The 20,726-nt window shown below is 42.4% G+C and overlaps 2 protein-coding genes across 4 annotated transcripts in view; both read right to left on the minus strand.

The window, feature by feature from the left end:
* LOC138966029 (kelch-like ECH-associated protein 1) overlaps positions 1-20,726 on the minus strand; it is a 52,986-nt gene that overhangs the window by 28,904 nt on the left and 3,356 nt on the right. For 2 of the 3 annotated variants that reach the window (XM_070338117.1, XM_070338116.1), the window contains exon 1: positions 1-298. This exon is cut by the window's left edge. The exons of the other annotated variant lie outside the window; for it this stretch is intronic. The gene's annotated coding sequence lies outside the window, so the exon portion shown is untranslated. Of the gene's footprint in view, positions 299-20,726 lie in introns of those variants that run through there. 3 annotated transcript variants of the gene reach the window in all.
* Positions 10,875-11,498, minus strand: LOC138965970 (uncharacterized). Its single transcript, XM_070338055.1, has one exon. It carries the CDS (start codon positions 11,496-11,498, stop codon positions 10,875-10,877), a length of 624 nt encoding a protein of 207 aa, XP_070194156.1.

The following is a 20,726-nucleotide window of genomic DNA, read 5'->3' on the forward strand; positions in this document are numbered from 1 at the left end:
ATTCACGTTAGAATATACAGAGTGTCAAAGATTCTCTTTACTGTCAACTCAGATTTCAAGTTGCGACACCGAGTCAGGAATAGTTTATCAACTCAGATCCAGAAGAGACACACATTTCCGTTTTTAAAGCCGACAGGCTACAATACTTATATTAAAACCACACATGCAGGCGACAGAACAGGTGCCACGGCTAATATTGATTCTACATATGACACCGGCAACAGAAGACAGCCGACATGTGAAAAACGGAACGTGCCAGAAGACTCATGTCCGACAAATCAGCTGGCAATGGAACAGAAAAGGTCGGGTAAGTGATATATAGGACAAGAACACCGCTAGCCGGCGAATCGCGTTGACACAAGCACAGGCGAGTGAAATGGTTAAAAATACAAGTGCGGCACGAAGACTGAATCGATATAGGGAGAGAGTGGTTTACCGTGTGACTGTGTGTGAAGGGTAAAGTAGAACTGGGGGGCTGGCACACTTTTATACGGTGCGGTACAAAATATGTGACGGGGGAGGTTGACCCCCCCCCCCCCCCCCCAACCATGACTCAGGGAAAATATTCTGGTAGTTCCTGGTAGCGTACATATGGATAAGCTTTCGGACACGAGTTAGACTGTACTTTTCCTCCAGGATTAAGCTATCAAATCTACGAACACATTTATCTCTCCTCCCACCCAAGCCACGCTGCACACTCAACGCCCCCCCCCCCCCCTCTCCCTCCCTTTCCTCACACGGACATTGACACAAGACTTTGTCAGCCATCAAGCCATTAACAGACCCCATCCCCCGCCACTTTTTTTCCATGCCGAATTACAAAGGCAGTCATGACGTCGTGATATTGAGACCAAGAGGTGGCACACACACTCACATTATTCTCCAACACAACTCAACAAGTCGTAGCCTCTATTTGTAGTTCTTTAGACTGCTTAATCGTAAAAGAGACTAGAGTACACACAGTCTCTGATCGTAATATTAAGATCGTCGACTACACTCACACAAAGGCAAACCCTCTTCATCCGTCCCCAACAAGAAATGAGATTTCACAGAAAGTAAACGTTGGGTGAATAAAAACAGCAGTTGCCGAGTTGGCTGATATACTCTGGACCAGGTTATTAATGAAATTTCCTTTTCAAACACGACAATATTCACTGTGTTCACTGATGAGGTTTACCACAGAGAATTCACTGTGCGTAACATTGCCGAACACATAAGTCACAAGAGCCGCGGCGTTACTGAACATCAGAAGTTCATCAGTTTGCTAGTAGGGCCAAAGATCAAAGTTCCTACCCTCTTCCGAAAAGTACCGTACTAGCACGCGCTTTGCAGTTTATTCCAACTTCCGAGACTACTTGATGTCAATGAAATCATTATCACAGATAAAGGCATGCCATCAAAGTCTGTGCACTGAGCCGGACGGTATAACACAATACAAATTACAATACAATACAACTGATTGTCTGATCGTGGCTACAAACGGTTGGGTGGTTTTTTCCCCCTTTGGGGTAGTCACACACAATTAATAACACAGTAAAACTGGATCCTATCACATGAAGAAAATCACACCTTCGTACTCACATCCCATTCAGTCAAACAACATCACATCCCATTCATTCAAACAACATCACATCCCATTCAGTCAAACAACATCACATCCCATTCAGTCAAACAACATCACATCCCATTCAGTCAAACAACATCACATCCCATTCATTCAAACAACATCACATCCCATTCATTCAAACAACATCACATCCCATTCAGTCAAACAACATCACATCCCATTCAGTCAAACAACATCACATCCCATTCAGTCAAACAACATCACATCCCATTCAGTCAAACAACATCACATCCCATTCATTCAAACAACATCACATCCCATTCATTCAAACAACATCACATCCCATTCAGTCAAACAACATCACATCCCATTCAGTCAAACAACATCACATCCCATTCAGTCAAACAACATCACATCCCATTCAGTCAAACAACATCACATCCCATTCAGTCAAACAACATCACATCCCATTCAGTCAAACAACATCACATCCCATTCATTCAAACAACATCACATCCCATTCATTCAAACAACATCACATCCCATTCAGTCAAACAACATCACATCCCATTCAGTCAAACAACATCACATCCCATTCAGTCAAACAACATCACATCCCATTCAGTCAAACAACATCACATCCCATTCAGTCAAACAACATCACATCCCATTCATTCAAACAACATCACATCCCATTCATTCAAACAACATCACATCCCATTCAGTCAAACAACATCACATCCCATTCAGTCAAACAACATCACATCCCATTCAGTCAAACAACATCACATCCCATTCAGTCAAACAACATCACATCCCATTCAGTCAAACAACATCACATCCCATTCAGTCAAACAACATCACATCCCATTCAGTCAAACAACATCACATCCCATTCAGTCAAACAACATCACATCCCATTCAGTCAAACAACATCACATCCCATTCAGTCAAACAACATCACATCCCATTCAGTCAAACAACATCACATCCCATTCAGTCAAACAACATCACATCCCATTCAGTCAAACAACATCACATCCCATTCAGTCAAACAACATCACATCCCATTCAGTCAAACAACATCACATCCCATTCAGTCAAACAACATCACATCCCATTCAGTCAAACAACATCACATCCCATTCAGTCAAACAACATGCCTTCACTCCACATCGTTATGCAGGTCAAATGCCTTTGTAATGCCGTGTCCAGTGCGACTACACCTGGTCGTGACCAGCAAGAGTAGCACACATATATCGATGCCAACAAGTATACGTGAGTATAATTACATAATTATCTTGATGCAGTGCCGGCCAACAAGATTAGCCAAACCTTTTGACGCCGAGAACTGGCTGACTGTATAGTTATCCCTGATACTGCATTGCTGACCTGTTCATTAGCTGATACCGTTGTAAAAACGTCCTTGGAATGTGGTACGCACGCACATGCAACTGACACGGGGTGAGAGAGGTCAGTCAATGGAGTGTGTTATCCTGCCGGATACAACTACACCACAAGTTATAAAGTAGCTCATTTATTACAAGCACGAGCAAGAACAGATACAGGAAAATAATATTTCTGGTTCTCAATAGATCTCTTGTCACGAAAAAAGCTGCAAATCAATTCTAAATTCAAATGTTCACTTTTGAACACACTTTCTGTAACCAGTTTTGAACATAGTGTGACACACTACATAGTTATACTAGCAAACGTAGCACACATGGTAAACACTAGTGTTCAGTAGAACTATTACTAGCAAACGTAGCACACATGGTAAACACTAGTGTTCAGTAGAACTATTACTAGCAAACGTAGCACACATGGTAAACACTAGTGTTCAGTAGAACTATTACTAGCGAAAGTAGCACACATGGTAAACACTAGTGTTCAGTAGAACTATTACTAGCGAAAGTAGCACACATGGTAAACACTAGTGTTCAGTGGAACTATTACTAGCGAAAGTAGCACACATGGTAAACACTAGTGTTCAGTAGAACTATTACTATGTCCTACTCTGTTCAAAACCGGTTGCAGAAAATGTGTTCAGAGTGTATCAAGCCGAAACGGCTAACATCTTCGACAGGCGAGAGTCCATTTTTTTAAATGTTTAAATTTTTTTTTTAATTTGGTGTTTAACGTCGTTTTCAACCGTACCGAGAGTCCATCATATCCCGAGCCACTACTGACCTATCAGCAATTGTCGGCCATAGCGAAGTGGATAGATCAGCGGTCTGGCCGATCTGAGGTCATAGTCAAAGGAATACGCATGTACGTTTTCCATAATACGCACACCTGCATTTGATCCCGCAATAATTGACCCGTAAGATATCCATAATTCATCCCTTGTACTGCACCCGCAATGCCAATGACTCCAAGCCTTACTGAGACGCAAAGACTTGTCCACGATACTGAGTATAAAATAACGAAACACACACACACAAAATATCAGCCAGCAACAGTTCCTCGGACAGAGCAAAGGGAATTATTGAGTGCATGTGTCCGATACTAGGAAGCGTATATGAGATTAAAGGAATTAGCTTTTTACCCCACACGCACAATGGCAACAATCCCGCAACAGGGTACCTGTACTATACCCGCAACAATCCTCTGTATTGCACCCAATGACTGTTATACAACAATGACTGTTATTCAATGACTGTTATACAACAATGACTGTTATACAACAATGACTGTTATACAACAATGACTGTTATACAATGACTGTTATACAACAATGACTGTTATACAATGACTGTTATACAACAATGACTGTTATACAACAATGACTGTTATACAACAATGACTGCTATACAACAATGACTGTTATTCAAATAGTAGTCCTTGATATGCTGCATGTTGGCTACTGTGCATACCAGCAAAATGTAGTCCCTGCTTCTGCATGTGGACACCTACAATTGTCCGTGATTGTGACACCGTACTAAATGAGACGTGGTACGGTTACAAATAATAATCTGATACGTACTCGTACTGTATCCCATGACGATCAGTGTGGTTGCATACACAAGTCCCTGATACTGCACCAAACAGCTTTGAGCGTTGTGGTTACAAGCAATAGAATCCCTGATACTGCACCCAACAGCTTTTAACATTGTGGTTACAAGCAATAGAGTCCCTGATACTGCACCCAATGACGATCAGAGCGGTTACAAACAAAAGTCTCTAACCATGCAACCAATGACTCTTCGTGTCACTGAAAAACAAGGCCTTGGTCTACAAGCATTTAGACTTTTAACCAAACCAGCAATCATTCCCTGACACCGACTGAGACATCAACAATAGTCCCCATACTATGATCACTGATGATTCCGCACCAAGCTAAGATCAAGCCATCGTCAACATCCCCCAAAATACAACAAGTCGCGTAAGGCGAAAATACAACATTTAGTCAAGTAGCTGTCGAACTCACAGAATGAAACTGAACGCAATGCAACGCAGCAAGACCGTATACTCGTAGCATCGTCAGTCCACCGCTCACAGCAAAGGCAGTGAAATTGACAAGAAGAGCGGGGTAGTACGTTGCGCTGAGAACGATAGCACGCTTTTCTGTACCTCTCTTCGTTTTAACTTTCTGAGCGTGTTTTTAATCCTAACATATCATATCTATATGTTTTTGGAATCAGGAACCGACAAGGAATAAGATGAAAGTGTTTTTAAATTGATTTCGAAAAAAATATTTAATTTTCAGAGCTTGTTTTTAATCCGAATATAACATATTTATATGTTTTTGGAATCAGCAAATGATGGAGAATAAGATGAACGTAAATTTTGATCGTTTTATAAAAGAAATAATTTTCTTACAATTTTTAGATTTTTAATGACCAAAGTCATTAATTAATTTTTAAGCCACCACGCTGAAATGCAATACCGAAGTCCGGGCTTCGTCGAACAATACTTGACCAAAATTTCAACCAATTTGGTTGAAAAATGAGGGCGTGACAGTGCCGCCTCAACTTTCACGAAAAGCCGGATATGACGTCATCAAAGACATTTATCAAAAAAATGAAAACAACGTATGGGGATATCATACCGAGGAACTTTCATGTCAAATTTCATAAAGATCGGTCCAGTAGTTTGGTCTGAATCGCTCTACACACACGCACACACACACACACACACACACACACATACACCACGACCCTCGTCTCGATTCCCCCCTCGATGTTAAAACATTTAGTCATAACTTGACTAAATGTAATAAAAACCATGTCCCTAATAGGTCCTAACGACCTGTGAGGACGTTAAAATTAGAACCCTTCCCTGCCCGCTCGTCAGCTTCCCCCCTGGCTCTTTTGTAACGCCTTAACGCATCCGCCATCCCCCCGGGGCTGTAGCCTTTTTTTGGGGCCACATTTCTCGTTAAACGCAGCACCAATTTTAAATTACTTTTCCTGCTTGCCACCAGTTAATAACTTGTACACCCTGCCCCCCCCCCCCCCACCCCCCCCCCCCCCCCCTGCACTTGGTTTCCTTTTTGACTAAACGATTAATCTGCACTACTGTGACTCTTCTGTTTTAGTAACAAGTTTCTTTTTGAAAACATCGGGTTACTTTACGGCTTTTTCAAGACACTGCGGCCCCTATGAAAGTTATTATATTCGCAACTGTAACGGGTGAATCTAGGACATAACAGGAACTGGACTAGCTTGATTCTGTTTTTCCCTTGAAGCGACGTTATTTTAACAGTAAAACACACACACACGCACACAGACACACAATCGCATACAGACACACACACACGCAAGCACGCACGCGCGCACCACCACACACACACACACACCTTACTCGCGTGCAATTCGATCCAAGGCAGGATAAACTGTTGTGCCTTCTGACCTTATTGCGGAGATCGAAGTAAACAGCCCTTCGCGGATGTCCTGACTGAGATCGGAGGAACGGAGCGTAAAGGCAGGATGAGAGCGCCGAAGATTGTATTCACTATCCTTCGAGGTCAAAAGAGCTTAATAATGACAGGACCAGAGCGCCTAACATTTTAATTCACCATGTTACGAGGACAGAAAAACAAAAACAAATGGCACATTTATAAGTTCATCTTGTCGTGCACCTTTATGACATCATACACCCCATGGCTTTGTATCTATGTATTTGAATAAAATACTGTTTAAACCAAAACAAATGGCAGGAATAAGCCGCCGAAGATTTTTACGCCGCCTTTACATGGCGTGTTGGTTTGTCACACTTCGGCTTAGACTTGAATCTCTGGTACTCTGGGTTCAATTGAGCTGACATTTGGTGAGTAGCTTGGAATTGGGGCGCATACGGTGTGTGCTAAAAATGAGGTTTCTTATAGTAAAACGGGAGATATGAGCTTTCTTATAGTAAAACGGGAGATATGAGCTTTCTTATAGTAAAACGGGAGATATGAGCTTTTGGCGCCTTTACACATCCCGCCAGGGAAAAACAAACACATTAAAGGTTTCACATGAGGATGCGCGTCTCAACCTAACACTTGACGTTGGAGAAATGTGCAGTAAGCAATTTAGAATCCGTTAACAGCTAGTGAGACCTTTATTCACGAAGCATGGGTGTTTTCATGAAGCATGGTCGTGTACACTAGTTAGATTATATATATTTTAATCCGTTTTACACTGTTTTCAAAGACGTTTTCATTTGAAGGTGAACGTGTACGTCAACGCGAACGTCTTGGTTTGAAACATCTTAACCAATCTGGGAAGAGCGAAAGAATAACAAGTCGCGTAAGGCGAAAATACAATATTTTGTCAAGTAGCTGTCGAACTCACAGAATGAAACTGAACGCAATGCCATTTTTCAGCAAGACCGTACACTCGTAGCATCGTCAGTCCACCGCTCATGGCAAAGGCAGTGAAATTGACAAGAAGAGCGGGGTAGTAGTTGCGCTAAGAAGGATAGCACGCTTTTCTGTACCTCTCTTTGTTTTAACTTTCTGAGCGTGTTTTTAATCCAAACATATCATATTTATATGTTTTTGGAATCAGGAACCGACAAGGAATAAGATGAAAGTGTTTTTAAATTGATTTGGACAATTTAATTTTGATAATAATTTTTATATATTTAATTTTCAGAGCTTGTTTTTAATCCGAATATAACTTATTTATATGTTTTTGGAATCAGCAAATGATGGAGAATAAGATAAACGTAAATTTGGATCGTTTTATAAATTTTAATTTTTTTTTACAATTTTCAGATTTTTAATGACCAAAGTCATTAATTAATTTTTAAGCCACCAAGCTGAAATGCAATACCGAAGTCCGGGCTTCGTCGAAGATTACTTGACCAAAATTTCAACCAATTTGGTTGAAAAATGAGGGCGTGACAGTGCCGCCTCAACTTTCACGAAAAGCCGGATATGACGTCATCAAAGACATGTATCAAAAAAATGAAAAAAACGTATGGGGATTTCATACCCAGGAACTCTCATGTCAAATTTCATAAAGATCGGTCCAGTAGTTTAGTCTGAATCGCTCTACACACACACACAGACAGACAGACGCACATACACCACGACCCTCGTTTCGATTCCCCCTCGATGTTAAAATATTTAGTCAAAACTTGACTAAATATAAAAAGCATGGGTGGGAGCCCAAAATTGTTCCAAGACTGAACTTTTTTTAAGGCCGGGGTCCAGGGGCCGCCAAGGCCCCGGCGGGGTCCAGGGGCAGCGCCCTGGTGGGGGGTCCAGGGGGGCGAAGGCCCCCGGCCGAAAACGAATTTTATGAATTTAAAAGGGTTTCTCTGGCCTCTCCTGAGTTTAATTCTGATAAATAAGAACCTTGTTGGAGATACAAAAAGTAACAAAAACTAAAAATTTTAGGGACCTGGCAAGCATTAGAAACAACAAAAAGTGCACTATCAGTCCATTTGGCATAACACAGTATGAGATGACTATCAAAATGGCAGACACAAAGCGGACGGAACCGGAAATGGCAATTGTAAAGTACGGATCGGATGCCGATTGAGTTACAAATTCGAACCGAAACAAAACAAACCCGCAAAAAAAAAAAAAAAAAAATTGTCAAAATTTCTCTGAGACGGAAATCCGTCTGAGACGGAGGAACTCCCACCCATGAAGTTGCTAGCGATCTAAAAAAAAGTCTTGCTCGAACTATGCTCATGCAAAAACTCATGATTTCCAACAAAATATTTAAAAAAATATTATTCAACAATGTCTAGTATATGGCTTATAAACAAAGATCGCGTTTTAATGCAAAAAATGTCACATTATTTCTCTCTCTCTCTCTCTCTCTCTCTCTCTCTCTCTCTCTCTCTCTCTCTCTCTCTCTCTCTCTCTCTCTCTCTCTCTCATATTTGAAACAGTTTTGCGTGACGTAAATGACAAATCGAATCCATGACCTATGACAGACAAGGGGCAACTGCATGAGCAGACCCAGAGACGGTATCCATGTCCCACCCCCATGTCACCTCGGTCAATCTGCCACAAGTGCAGCTGGCTGATTGCACCAAAACACACATGTTTCATCTAAAGGCATTCTTTTTCTCTTAGCTTCCCCTCTCTGTCGGCTACTACTCTCTCTCTCTCTCTCTCTGTCTCTCTCTCTAAGTATGGTTTGAAACAGTTTTGCGTTAGTGACTTAAGGTGGCGGATTGGAATCCGGCCCAGGACGAACACGGGTCAATTGTTTGAGCATACCCAGAGACGGTATCCATGTCCTATCCCCGTGTCACCACGTGGCGGCGTATTGGCCCGTTATGGTCAACACTTGTTTTTACATTAAGTCAAGTTTTGACTAAATGTTTTAACGTAGAGGGGGGAATCGAGACGAGGGTCGTGGTGTATGTGCGTGTGTGTGTCTGTGTGTGTGTCTGTGTAGAGCGATTCAGACTAAACTACTGGACCGATCTTTATGAAATTTGACATGAGAGTTCCTGGGTATGAAATCCCCGAACGTTTTTTTTCATTTTTTTGATAAATGTCTTTGATGACGTCATATCCGGCTTTTCGTGAAAGTTGAGGCGGCACTGTCACGCCCTCATTTTTCAACCAAATTGGTTGAAATTTTGGTCGGGTAATGTTCGACGAAGCCCGGACTTCGGTATTGCATTTCAGCGTGGTGGCTTAAAAATTAATTAATGACTTTGGTCATTAAAAATCTGAAAATTGTAAAAAAAATATGTTTTTTATAAAACGATCCAAATTTACGTTTATCTTATTCTCCATCATTTTCTGATTCCAAAAACATATAAATATGTTATATTCGGATTAAAAACAAGCTCTGAAAATTAAATATATAAAAATTATTATCAAAATTAAATTGTCGAAATCAATTTAAAAACACTTTCATCTTATTCCTTGTCGGTTCCTGATTCCAAAAACATATAGATATGATATGTTTGGATTAAAAACACGCTCAGAAAGTTAAAACGAAGAGAGGTACAGAAAAGCGTGCTATCCTTCCCAGCGCAACTACTACCCCGCTCTTCTTGTCAATTTCACTGCCTATGCCGTGAGCGGTGGACTGACGATGCTACGAGTATACGGTCTTGCTGCGTTGCATTGCGTTCAGTTTCATTCTGTGAGTTCGACAGCTACTTGACTAAATGTTGTATTTTCGCCTTACGCGACTTGTTATTCAGTATGATACGTGGGCCGTGGAACGGAAAATTAAGACACGACTAAAGCGCGTAAGATTTTGTTTAAATGAACCATCTTGCAATGTTATAAAGTGAGAGGATTTTTATTTATTAAGATTATTTAAATATAACGCCGTTGTCTCGGGGCCGCGGGAGCACAGGTTATTTATCATCAGCCAACCGTGACCGTCATTCATGAGCAGTAATGGTTTTGCATAATAATTATACAGTGCAGTATTGTACATGAACTGCAAAAGAGCGAGTGTCTGTGGGGGCGGGGATATAGCTCAGTCGGTAGCGCGCTGGATTTGTATCCAGTTGGCCGCTGTCAGCGTGAGTTCGTCCCCACTTTCGGCGAGAGATTTATTTCTCAGAGTCAACTTTGTGTGCAGACTCTCCTCTGTGTCCGAACACCCCCGTGTGTACACGCAAGCACAAGACCAAGTGCGCACAAAAAAGATCCTGTAATCCATGTCAGAGTTCGGTGGGTTATAGAAACACGAAAATACCCAGCATGCTTCCCCCGAAAGCGGCGTATGGCTGCCTAAAAGGCGGGGTAAAAAACGGTCATACACGTAAAATTCCACTCGTGCAAAAAACACACGTAGTGTACGTGGGAGTTTCAGCCCACGAACGCAGAAGAAGAAGAAGAAGAGTGTCTGTGAGGAACTAAAAGCTAAACGGCACAACATTTTGTTCAATAATACTTAGTGTGGTGAAGTTCGCTTACGTCAGGGGGTACCTGAAAGGTGAGAAGAATGCGGAGGTGGGGATGAGAGGTGTAGGGGGTGGGGATGAGGTGTAGGGGGGTGGGGATGGGAGGTGTAGGGGGTGGGGATGAGAGGTGTAGGGGGTGGGGTGAAGGTGTAGGGGGTGGGGATGAGAGGTGTAGGGGGTGGGGATGAGAGGTGTAGGGGGTGGGGATGAGAGGTGTAGGGGGTGGGGATGAGAGGTGTGGGGATGAGAGGTGTAGGGGGTGGGGATGAGAGGTGTAGGGGGTGGGGATGAGAGGTGTAGGGGGTGCGATGAGAGGTGTAGGGGGTGGGGATGAGAGGTGTAGGGGGTGGGATGAGAGGTGTAGGGGGTGGGATGAGAGGTGTAGGGGGTGGGATGAGAGGTGTAGGGGGAGGGGATGAGAGGTGTAGGGGGTGGGATGAGAGGTGTAGGGGAGGGGATGAGAGGTGTAGGGGAGGGGATGAGAGGTGTAGGGGGTGGGATGAGAGGTGTAGGGGGTGGGATGAGAGGTGTAGGGGGTGGGATGAGAGGTGTAGGGGGTGGGGATGATAAATGTAACAAGTCGCGTAAGGCGAAAATACAACATTTAGTCAAGTAGCTGTCGAACTCACAGAATGAAACTGAACGCAATGCCATTTTTCAGCAAGACCGTATACTCGTAGCATCGTCAGTCCACCGCTCATGGCAAACGCAGTGAAATTGACAAGAAGAGCGGGGTAGTAGTTGCGCTAAGAAGGATAGCACGCTTTTCTGTACCTCTCTTTGTTTTAACTTTCTGAGCGTGTTTTTAATCCAAACATATCATATGTATATGTTTTTGGAATCAGGAACCGACAAGGAATAAGATGAAAGTGTTTTTAAATTGATTTCGAAAATTTAATTTTGATAATAATTTTTATATATTTAATTTTCAGAGCTTGTTTTTAATCCAAATATAACATATTTATATGTTTTTGGAATCAGAAAATGATGGAGAATAAGATGAACGTAAATTTGGATCGTTTTATAAATTTTTATTTTTTTTTTACAATTTTCAGATTTTTAATGACCAAAGTCATTAATTAATTTTTAAGCCACCAAGCTGAAATGCAATACCGAAGTCCGGGCTTCGTCGAAGATTGCTTGACCAAAATTTCAATCAATTTGGTTGAAAAATGAGGGCGTGACAGTGCCGCCTCAACTTTCACGAAAAGCCGGATATGACGTCATCAAAGACATTTATAAAAAAAATGAAAAAACGTTCGGGGATTTCATACCCAGGAACTCTCATGTAAAATTTCATAAAGATCGGTCCAGTAATTTAGTCTGAATCGCTCTACACACACACACACAGACACATGCACATACACCACGACCCTCGTCTCGATCCCCCCCTCGATGTTAAAACATTTAGTCATAACTTGACTAAATGTAAAAATGAAAATAAAAGCGCTCTCGCGTGTGCATGCATGTGGGTGTGGTTTAGTCACTAAGCACAACAAGGAAAGGGGGTTGTGGGTGTGGTTTAGTCACTAAGCACTACAAGGAAAGGGGGTTGTGGGGGTGATTTAGTCACTAAGCACTACAAGGAAAGGGGGTTGTGGGTGTGGTTTAGTCACTAAGCACTACAAGGAAAGGGGGTTGTGGGGGTGATTTAGTCACTAAGCACTACAAGGAAAGGGGGTTGTGGGGGTGGTTTAGTCACTAAGCACTACAAGGAAAGGGGGTTGTGGGGGTGATTTAGTCACTAAGCACTACAAGGAAAGGGGGTTGTGGGTGTGGTTTAGTCACTAAGCACTACAAGGAAAGGGGGTTGTGGGGGTGATTTAGTCACTAAGCACTACAAGGAAAGGGGGTTGTGGGGGTGATTTAGTCACTAAGCACTACAAGGAAAGGGGGTTGTGGGGGTGGTTTAGTCACTAAGCACTACAAGGAAAGGGGGTTGTGGGGGTGATTTAGTCACTAAGCACTACAAGGAAAGGGGGTTGTGGGTGTGGTTTAGTCACTAAGCACTACAAGGAAAGGGGGTTGTGGGGGTGATTTAGTCACTAAGCACTACAAGGAAAGGGGGTTGTGGGGGTGATTTAGTCACTAAGCACTACAAGGAAAGGGGGTTGTGGGGGTGATTTAGTCACTAAGCACTACAAGGAAAGGGGGTTGTGGGTGTGGTTTAGTCACTAAGCACAACAAGGAAAGGGGGTTGTGGGGCTGATTTAGTCACTAAGCACTACAAGGAAAGGGGGTTGTGGGGGTGATTTAGTCACTAAGCACTACAAGGAAAGGGGGTTGTGGGGGTGGTTTAGTCACTAAGCACTACAAGGAAAGGGGGTTGTGGGGGTGGTTTAGTCACTAAGCACTACAAGGAAAGGGGGTTGTGGGGGTGATTTAGTCACTAAGCACTACAAGGAAAGGGGGTTGTGGGTGTGGTTTAGTCACTAAGCACTACAAGGAAAGGGGGTTGTGGGGGTGATTTAGTCACTAAGCACTACAAGGAAAGGGGGTTGTGGGTGTGGTTTAGTCACTAAGCACTACAAGGAAAGGGGGTTGTGGGGGTGGTTTAGTCACTAAGCACTACAAGGAAAGGGGGTTGTGGGTGTGGTTTAGTCACTAAGCACTACAAGGAAAGGGGGTTGTGGGGGTGATTTAGTCACTGAGCACTACAAGGAAAGGGGGTTGTGGGTGTGGTTTAGTCACTAAGCACAACAAGGAAAGGGGGTTGTGGGGCTGATTTACAACGGTAGTAAAATAAAACACATATAACAAGTCAACACGGCTATTAATCCCTGCGTCCCCTTCTCTTCAAGAAAATACTTGAGATGATGACACGGCAGATTTCTCTTTTATTCCCCTTCGTTGTGCCACTTCCGAACACAAGCTGCGGTTTATGCCCCCGTCGAGTAATACCTACTGGTCAGGCGTAACAAAACATTGCTGTCATCATAACAATTACGTGTTTTACTTCCGAGCCAGGCCGGTTCGTGGGTAATGTGGAGGAGAGAGAGAGAGAGAGAGAGAGAGAGAGAGAGAGAGAGAGAGAGAGAGAGAGAGACAGAGACAGAGACAGAGAGACAGAGAGAGACTGTCCATCCCGAGCGCTGGACACACAAAAAAGCACATATTATAACAATTTTGGCTGAATTGTTAGTCCTTAAAGATACCGTCCCAGGCGCCATGTGCATCATGTTCTCTACAGTCTCCGACCGTCCTTCCTGCGTTCCAGATCATATTCATCATCACAGATCTGTCAGCTTTCTACCTGGGCTAAAGACATAGTCGGAATTTTTCACGAATTAATTTCTCAAAGGACACCAGTGGCACTCTGTGAAATTAATTTATGGGGAAAAATGTCAGTGTGCATAGAACGCAGCCAGACTGTTTATCTGGTTGCTGTTAAAGCTGAAGGATGCTCTCATCGGGAGAGATCCGTGTAACAGATAACAGCACCTTCCACTTGGACGCACACTGAAGTCTACAGCTTGCCACCTTTCTTCGCATTTGGGATTTGCTCAGGTATCAATGTTGTAAGTAACACCAATGTCAATCTGCCAAATGAATTCACAAATAAATCCCTCTCTGCTCAGGAATCAGCCAGGCAGCTGATTTGTTTTTAAGGTACAAACAAAAGGATGTGTATATTCTAGGCAAAAGCCTTTTCTTCTTGGTGTACACAGAGGCAGTGGGGGTGGGGGTGGGGGGTAGAGCGTCTCTCTTCTTCCCTGAATACAAGGATTTTTTTGATAGAAAGAAGGCAGGTGGAAAGCTCCCCTCTCCCCCTCCCAAATCCCCCCCCCCCCCCCCGGTTGTTATGTTCCTTCGCACAGGCGAATGATAACAAGGAAAGATGATGTTGGAATTATGCAAAGTCACATACGACAGACAGGTACAAGGAAAATAGATACACTTAAATCAGAAGAAGTATTAAATTGCACAATGCCATGGATACGCAGCGATAGAAATAACATTAACAGCTAGGCACCACATACTTTTTCTGAAATCACGGCCTGGTTTGTTTTGCAACTTCCGTACAGAAAAAAAAGAGAAAAAAACACCCCATTAATTAATCAAAAACACAAACCTTGTTCAAAATAAGCTAATTAGAATTCGCTGACTATGCTTCTTTGATTCTCTCTCTTCCTCCACAACACACGCACTCGTTTTCTCTTCACACACACACACACACACACATTTCTCTTACACACAAACACACACACACACACACACACACATTTCTCTTACACACACACACACACACACATTTCTCTTACACACACACACACACACACACATTTCTCTTACACACACACACACACATACACACACACACACACACACACACACACACATTTCTCTTACACACAAACACACACACGGCCGATTATTCCTTTCAGTACCTGTACAAGGATACAGAGTGCTGTGTCACTCCAGTGAGTCAGCATTACTGTGACTGCCCTATCAAACACTAACGACACTCCAGTCTTCCCGCTCGTCACTAAAAGCGCGCTATTCTGAGCGCAGCGAGACCAACAAAAACAAGACCTAGTCCAGGAAGAAAGAAAAGCGCACAATCCCTTCCAAAAAAGTAAAGAATGCAAGTCAATTTGCCAGGCCGACTGACCGAGCTGCACAAGGTTACGAAGTGTATCTCAGCTGAAAGTTCATCCTGCCTTTCAACAAACAACAGGCAGTCAAAATGTTTAACTGGGTTAAAAGAAAAGGGGCATACAATCATGCGCTCAATTTTTTGTCCGTGTCCGGTCCCCATCAAAAACTTGGTTTCAGTTGAAAGCTTTTTGTTTTCATTCTATAGAAGCCCTTTCTAAATGGCAAGCGGAGCTGCTCAATATAAAAAAAAAAGAATTGTCTTCAGGCAACACCAAAATGTCAAAACCTCTAGATGTGTTGTGAGCCAAAACCAACCAACCTTGTTGTCGTGATCTGTTTGAATCATTCATGAGCCAACATAAAAAAATAACTTGTTTACATAGATTGCATGATATCTTGTTGCACCTGCATGGTGGACACTGATCTCCAGAACCAGTCACTGCCTGGTGCAAACAAAAAACAGTGTCATAAAACAATCTGTCAACTACTGAAATCCAGGATACTAGCAGAATTAGGTTCAAAGTCTGTTAATAATTATAGAGGTTGGTTGGTTCTTACCCATCCCTCAACATGACTTGGAAGTTTTGCTGTGTCACCACAGTAAGATCAATTACTTCTCTCAGTCTCTCCCTCTTTCGCCCTCTCAGTACATCTATTTCTCTCCCCCCCCCCCCCCTCTCTCTCTCTTTCATTATCTTTTTCTCTTTAACAAAGTTTTCCTCCACTCAGAGAAAGAGAGAGAGAGATAGAGAGAGAGGGAGAGAGAGAGAGAGAGAGAGAGAGAGAGAGAGAGAGAGAGAGAGAGAGAGAGAGAGAGTAGGTAGAATTTCTAAAACAGACAATCTCTGCAAATATGAAATAACACTGAGTCGACTAAATTAGTTGCCTTAGTGTAACCATGATCAGAAAGTCTGTCAGCCTGCAATCTAATGACAGAAGACTGAATAAAGTTTGATTTTAAATGTGATGAGATATAAGAAACAAGGGGATGTAAGCGCTCTAAACATAGATGAAATGACTGTGCAAAAGGAGTAAGACAGAGAGATTTAGATGCAGGAACCAATCTCCCGTCACCTGATTATAACAAGAATTGTAATTAACAGGCCCCTTTAGTCATCAAAATGTGATTTTAATCATGATGATTTGGAAATAATACTGAAACTTCCTACTACAGGTACACTGAGAAATCTCTTAATTAAAAACAATATGTGTAGTGTAAAGATTAAACAAAATCTTGCCATGTGTTTTACACATACAGCTCAGTGCATTGAAACTCATACCGAATTCCTACTTCAAGTACTCTCAGTCTCAATAATTACCCACTTTTTCAACACACAGCATGCCATACAGATACATACAGTGTAAAGTTTAAAACACACAAAACCACCTATGGCTAATTCATTGCCATACAGCTGTGATGATTTGAAACTATTACAGCAATTTCCTAACACTGGTGCACTTGAAAATGATCAATGTTGATTGTTCTCAACACATTGTATGAACAGTGCAAATCAGTCACCTAAGAAACAACTGAGCTCTTGCCATGTGTTTTACAGCTGTATAAGTGGGCCAGTACTGCAACTTAGTCAGAGATAAAGTTAACGTTTATGTGACTAAATTTCTCAGATAATGTATCAGTTACAACCCAGGGGCAGATTACGGGGGGGGGGGGGTAACAGGGGTTCCGGAACCACCCCCCCTCCCCCCCCCCCCCGGCTGTAAAAAAATAAAATAAATAATACTAACTTTAAAAGAAATAATGAGTGGCTGCTGACACCAGTTGATCATGTTTAAAATCAAGGATAAGCCATACATTTTTCATAAAATAGCTAAAACTCTTCCGCTTCTGGGGGGCAAAGTACCCCACAAGGGGTCCACCCCTGGACCCCAGGTTGTAACCCCCCCCCCTCCCCCCTCTGGCTTAACTGCTCTGCCCCTGCAACCTATGCGGTACAAAATATTAACCAGCCTGCTGCATGTTTCATTTACATCTCTAATTACTCATGCAAAGATGAAAAAAATACACCAGAAAAAAGAAAAAAAGTTCACCCCCCAAAACAACAACACTTACCAACCTAATACAACAAACTGTCACCCAGTGTAATATGGTTTCTTCTAACCATTTCGTATCATGCTTTTCTGCAGATGAGAAATCTCACATAAAATGAAACAGGCCATTTGGCAGATTTATTTATTTATTTATTAAGGAGATTTCTATAGCGCATAACTAAAAGCACTATGCGCTTTACAATATCACTAGGTATAAGCACACGCAAACATACTCTGATTAAATAGAACTTAGCCTAACAAGACATACTAAGAACACTAAACATTTGAGTTCATACAAAAATAGAGAATTACATTAAATACTGGACAAACGATTAAAATAAGCTTAAGGCCTACACCGACTACAATGGACTATTTCAAATACAAAAATTTAGTTAACTATAAAAGGCAGTGCATAAAACTCCATCATCCTAAGATCTTTTATGCTCCGATAAAAATGCAAAAACTGACATGTGAAAGATGCCCCACTGAAACAGTAAATCACATTATGACAATTTTTGTTGTTGTATATTAACCAGAGTAATGCCTTTGCCTCCTTTATATCCTTTCCATAATCACCATTACACAACTGTATCACGATTCAAATGCTAATTCTTCCTATTATTGCTATGCTAATGAAATGGCTGTGGGGTAGCAAAACTAAATGCAAATAAAATCATAGCTGGCTGTTGTCAAATACATGCCGCAAATGTTTTTGACATCGTAATCACCGTCTGGAAACATTTCTATAAATTTTCTTTTTGAACGCCCTTGAGCCTTCTTTCTGCTTTTCTTTCTTCTTCTACTAATATTCTTACTTCTTATTCTATTCATTGTTTTGTTTTTGAGAGAATAGATAATGTTAAATAAAATAATAATTCTGCGCAATAAATTTTCTTTTCGAACGCCTTCTTTATGCTTTTATTTCTCATTCAAATTAATTTTTTTGTTTTTTTTAGGGAATAGATTATGACTTGACGAGACGATGAAAGCCATGACCGGAAAAATGCTTCAGGCCCTAATACGTAAATCACTGAAGTGTGAAAAAAGCTGTGAGGACAATGGAGAAAGACGACAAAAAATGAGTGAAAAGAGGGCAAGACTTAAAAGAGACGTCGGGAAGGGGACCAGCTTGGATAACATGTCAAGGTGATAACAAAGATGCCGTAAGGTTACCGTCAAATCGGAAGGAAACTTGCCTAGTCATGATGAGACCGCGGTTTCTTTTTTCAAAGTAACTACTTCTACGCCTCCCAGTGCTTTCCGCTTGATGGTTCTTGATTGGGTCTGACATGCAGCACATCTCTTTGCCAGGCTTGACACGCCAAAGCCTTACCAACAATGACAGTTAAAGGCACAGGCCTTCCTGGGAAAACGGCTTGGCTCTCCATCTCAGATCTTTGCCAGGCTTGACAGGCCAAAGCCTTACCAACAATGACAGTTAAAGGCACAGGCCTTCCTGGGAAAACGGCTTGGCTCTCCATCTCAGATCTTTGCCAGGCTTGACAGGCCAAAGCCTTACCAACAATGACAGTTAAAGGCACAGGCCTTCCTGGGAAAACGGCTTGGCTCTCCATCTCAGATCTTTGCCAGGCTTGACAGGCCAAAGCCTTACCAACAATGACAGTTAAAGGCACTGGCCTTCCTGGGAAAACGGCTTGGCTCTCCATCTCAGATCTTTGCCAGGCTTGACAGGCCAAAGCCTTACCAACAATGACAGTTAAAGGCACTGGCCTTCCTGGGAAAACGGCTTGGCTCTCCATCTGAGATCTTTGCCAGGCTTGACAGGCCAAAGCCTTACCAACAATGACAGTTAAAGGCACTGGCCTTCCTGGGAAAACGGCTTGGCTCTCCATCTCAGATCTTTGCCAGGCTTGACAGGCCAAAGCCTTACCAACAATGACAGTTAAAGGCACTGGCCTTCCTGGGAAAACGGCTTGGCTCTCCATCTCAGATCTTTGCCAGGCTTGACAGGCCAAAGCCTTACCAACAATGACAGTTAAAGGCACAGGCCTTCCTGGGAAAACGGCTTGGCTCTCCATCACAGATCTTTGCCAGGCTTGACAGGCCAAAGCCTTACCAACAATGACAGTTAAAGGCACTGGCCTTCCTGGGAAAACGGCTTGGCTCTCCATCTCAGATCTTTGCCAGGCTTGACAGGCCAAAGCCTTACCAACAATGACAGTTAAAGGCTTTAAAAAAAAGCAAGCACAAAGTGCCAATACCTCCTTTATGGCACATAATTTGCAAATATCCTTGATGGAGTCTTAACTCTTATGCCCCTAAAAATTATGCATTTAACTTTTAAATGGGTGTCTTTCATTAATAAAAGCGCTTCACGAGGGGCGACGCTGTGGTGTACTTATACACCACCCCTGAGTTTCTCCTCGTTGAGATAATAAAGTGTTCTATGCAGGGATCGCGTTTACGCACGATTTTTGCGTATTTGACGCATTTTAAAAGTCGCTTACGCGTTTTTTTCGCCGCGCCGCGTAAGCCATACGCACAAATATTGTAATTTTTTCTTGTCTTCACGCAGCGCTTTTGCTCTGACTTAATAATCACCCGATCCTGAAACTGACTATAGGGCTCGAGAAGTGACGACACACATGAAATCTGCGCGTCAAAACTAAAGTCCGTTTCTTTTTGCATCGAAGTATCGCAAACGAACGTAACGAGGGTATTACCAGATAATGTCTTGTCGGATAATGAAACAGACATTAGCTGCTCTCCCATCTCGCACTTCCAAAAGGCGGAAAGTGTGTCTAGTCGTATTAGAGCGGGAAACAAACTCGCAAGGCCCGAAGGTTGGAGACAGCAGGGGTGTTATTCGACAGGCGTGCGCGGAGTTCGACAGGAAAACTCGCCGTATTTAGGTAAGGAGTGTCTTTAAGTCTTTCGTGCGTGTTTTGTTTGTGTCTGTACGTGTTTTCGTAGTACGCAAAAATATTGGTCCGTGACGCGTTTTTTTCGTTTCGTTGCGTATGACTTACGCGTTTTTTAAAAAGCTAGCGCGATCCCTGTCTATGTCTATGTTTATTGGACTGCTTAGAAGTTAGAGCAACACAATGACAAAAGCTGCTTTTCTCTTGGCATCTTAACCACTATGTATTTCTCACAGTCATAATGAATTCTAATTGTAACAAAAGTCAAGGCAAGGGCTAAATTCATCTGAATCATTGGCTTT

This window comes from Littorina saxatilis, linkage group LG5, assembly GCF_037325665.1.
Source record: "Littorina saxatilis isolate snail1 linkage group LG5, US_GU_Lsax_2.0, whole genome shotgun sequence".
NCBI lineage: Eukaryota > Metazoa > Mollusca > Gastropoda > Littorinimorpha > Littorinidae > Littorina > Littorina saxatilis.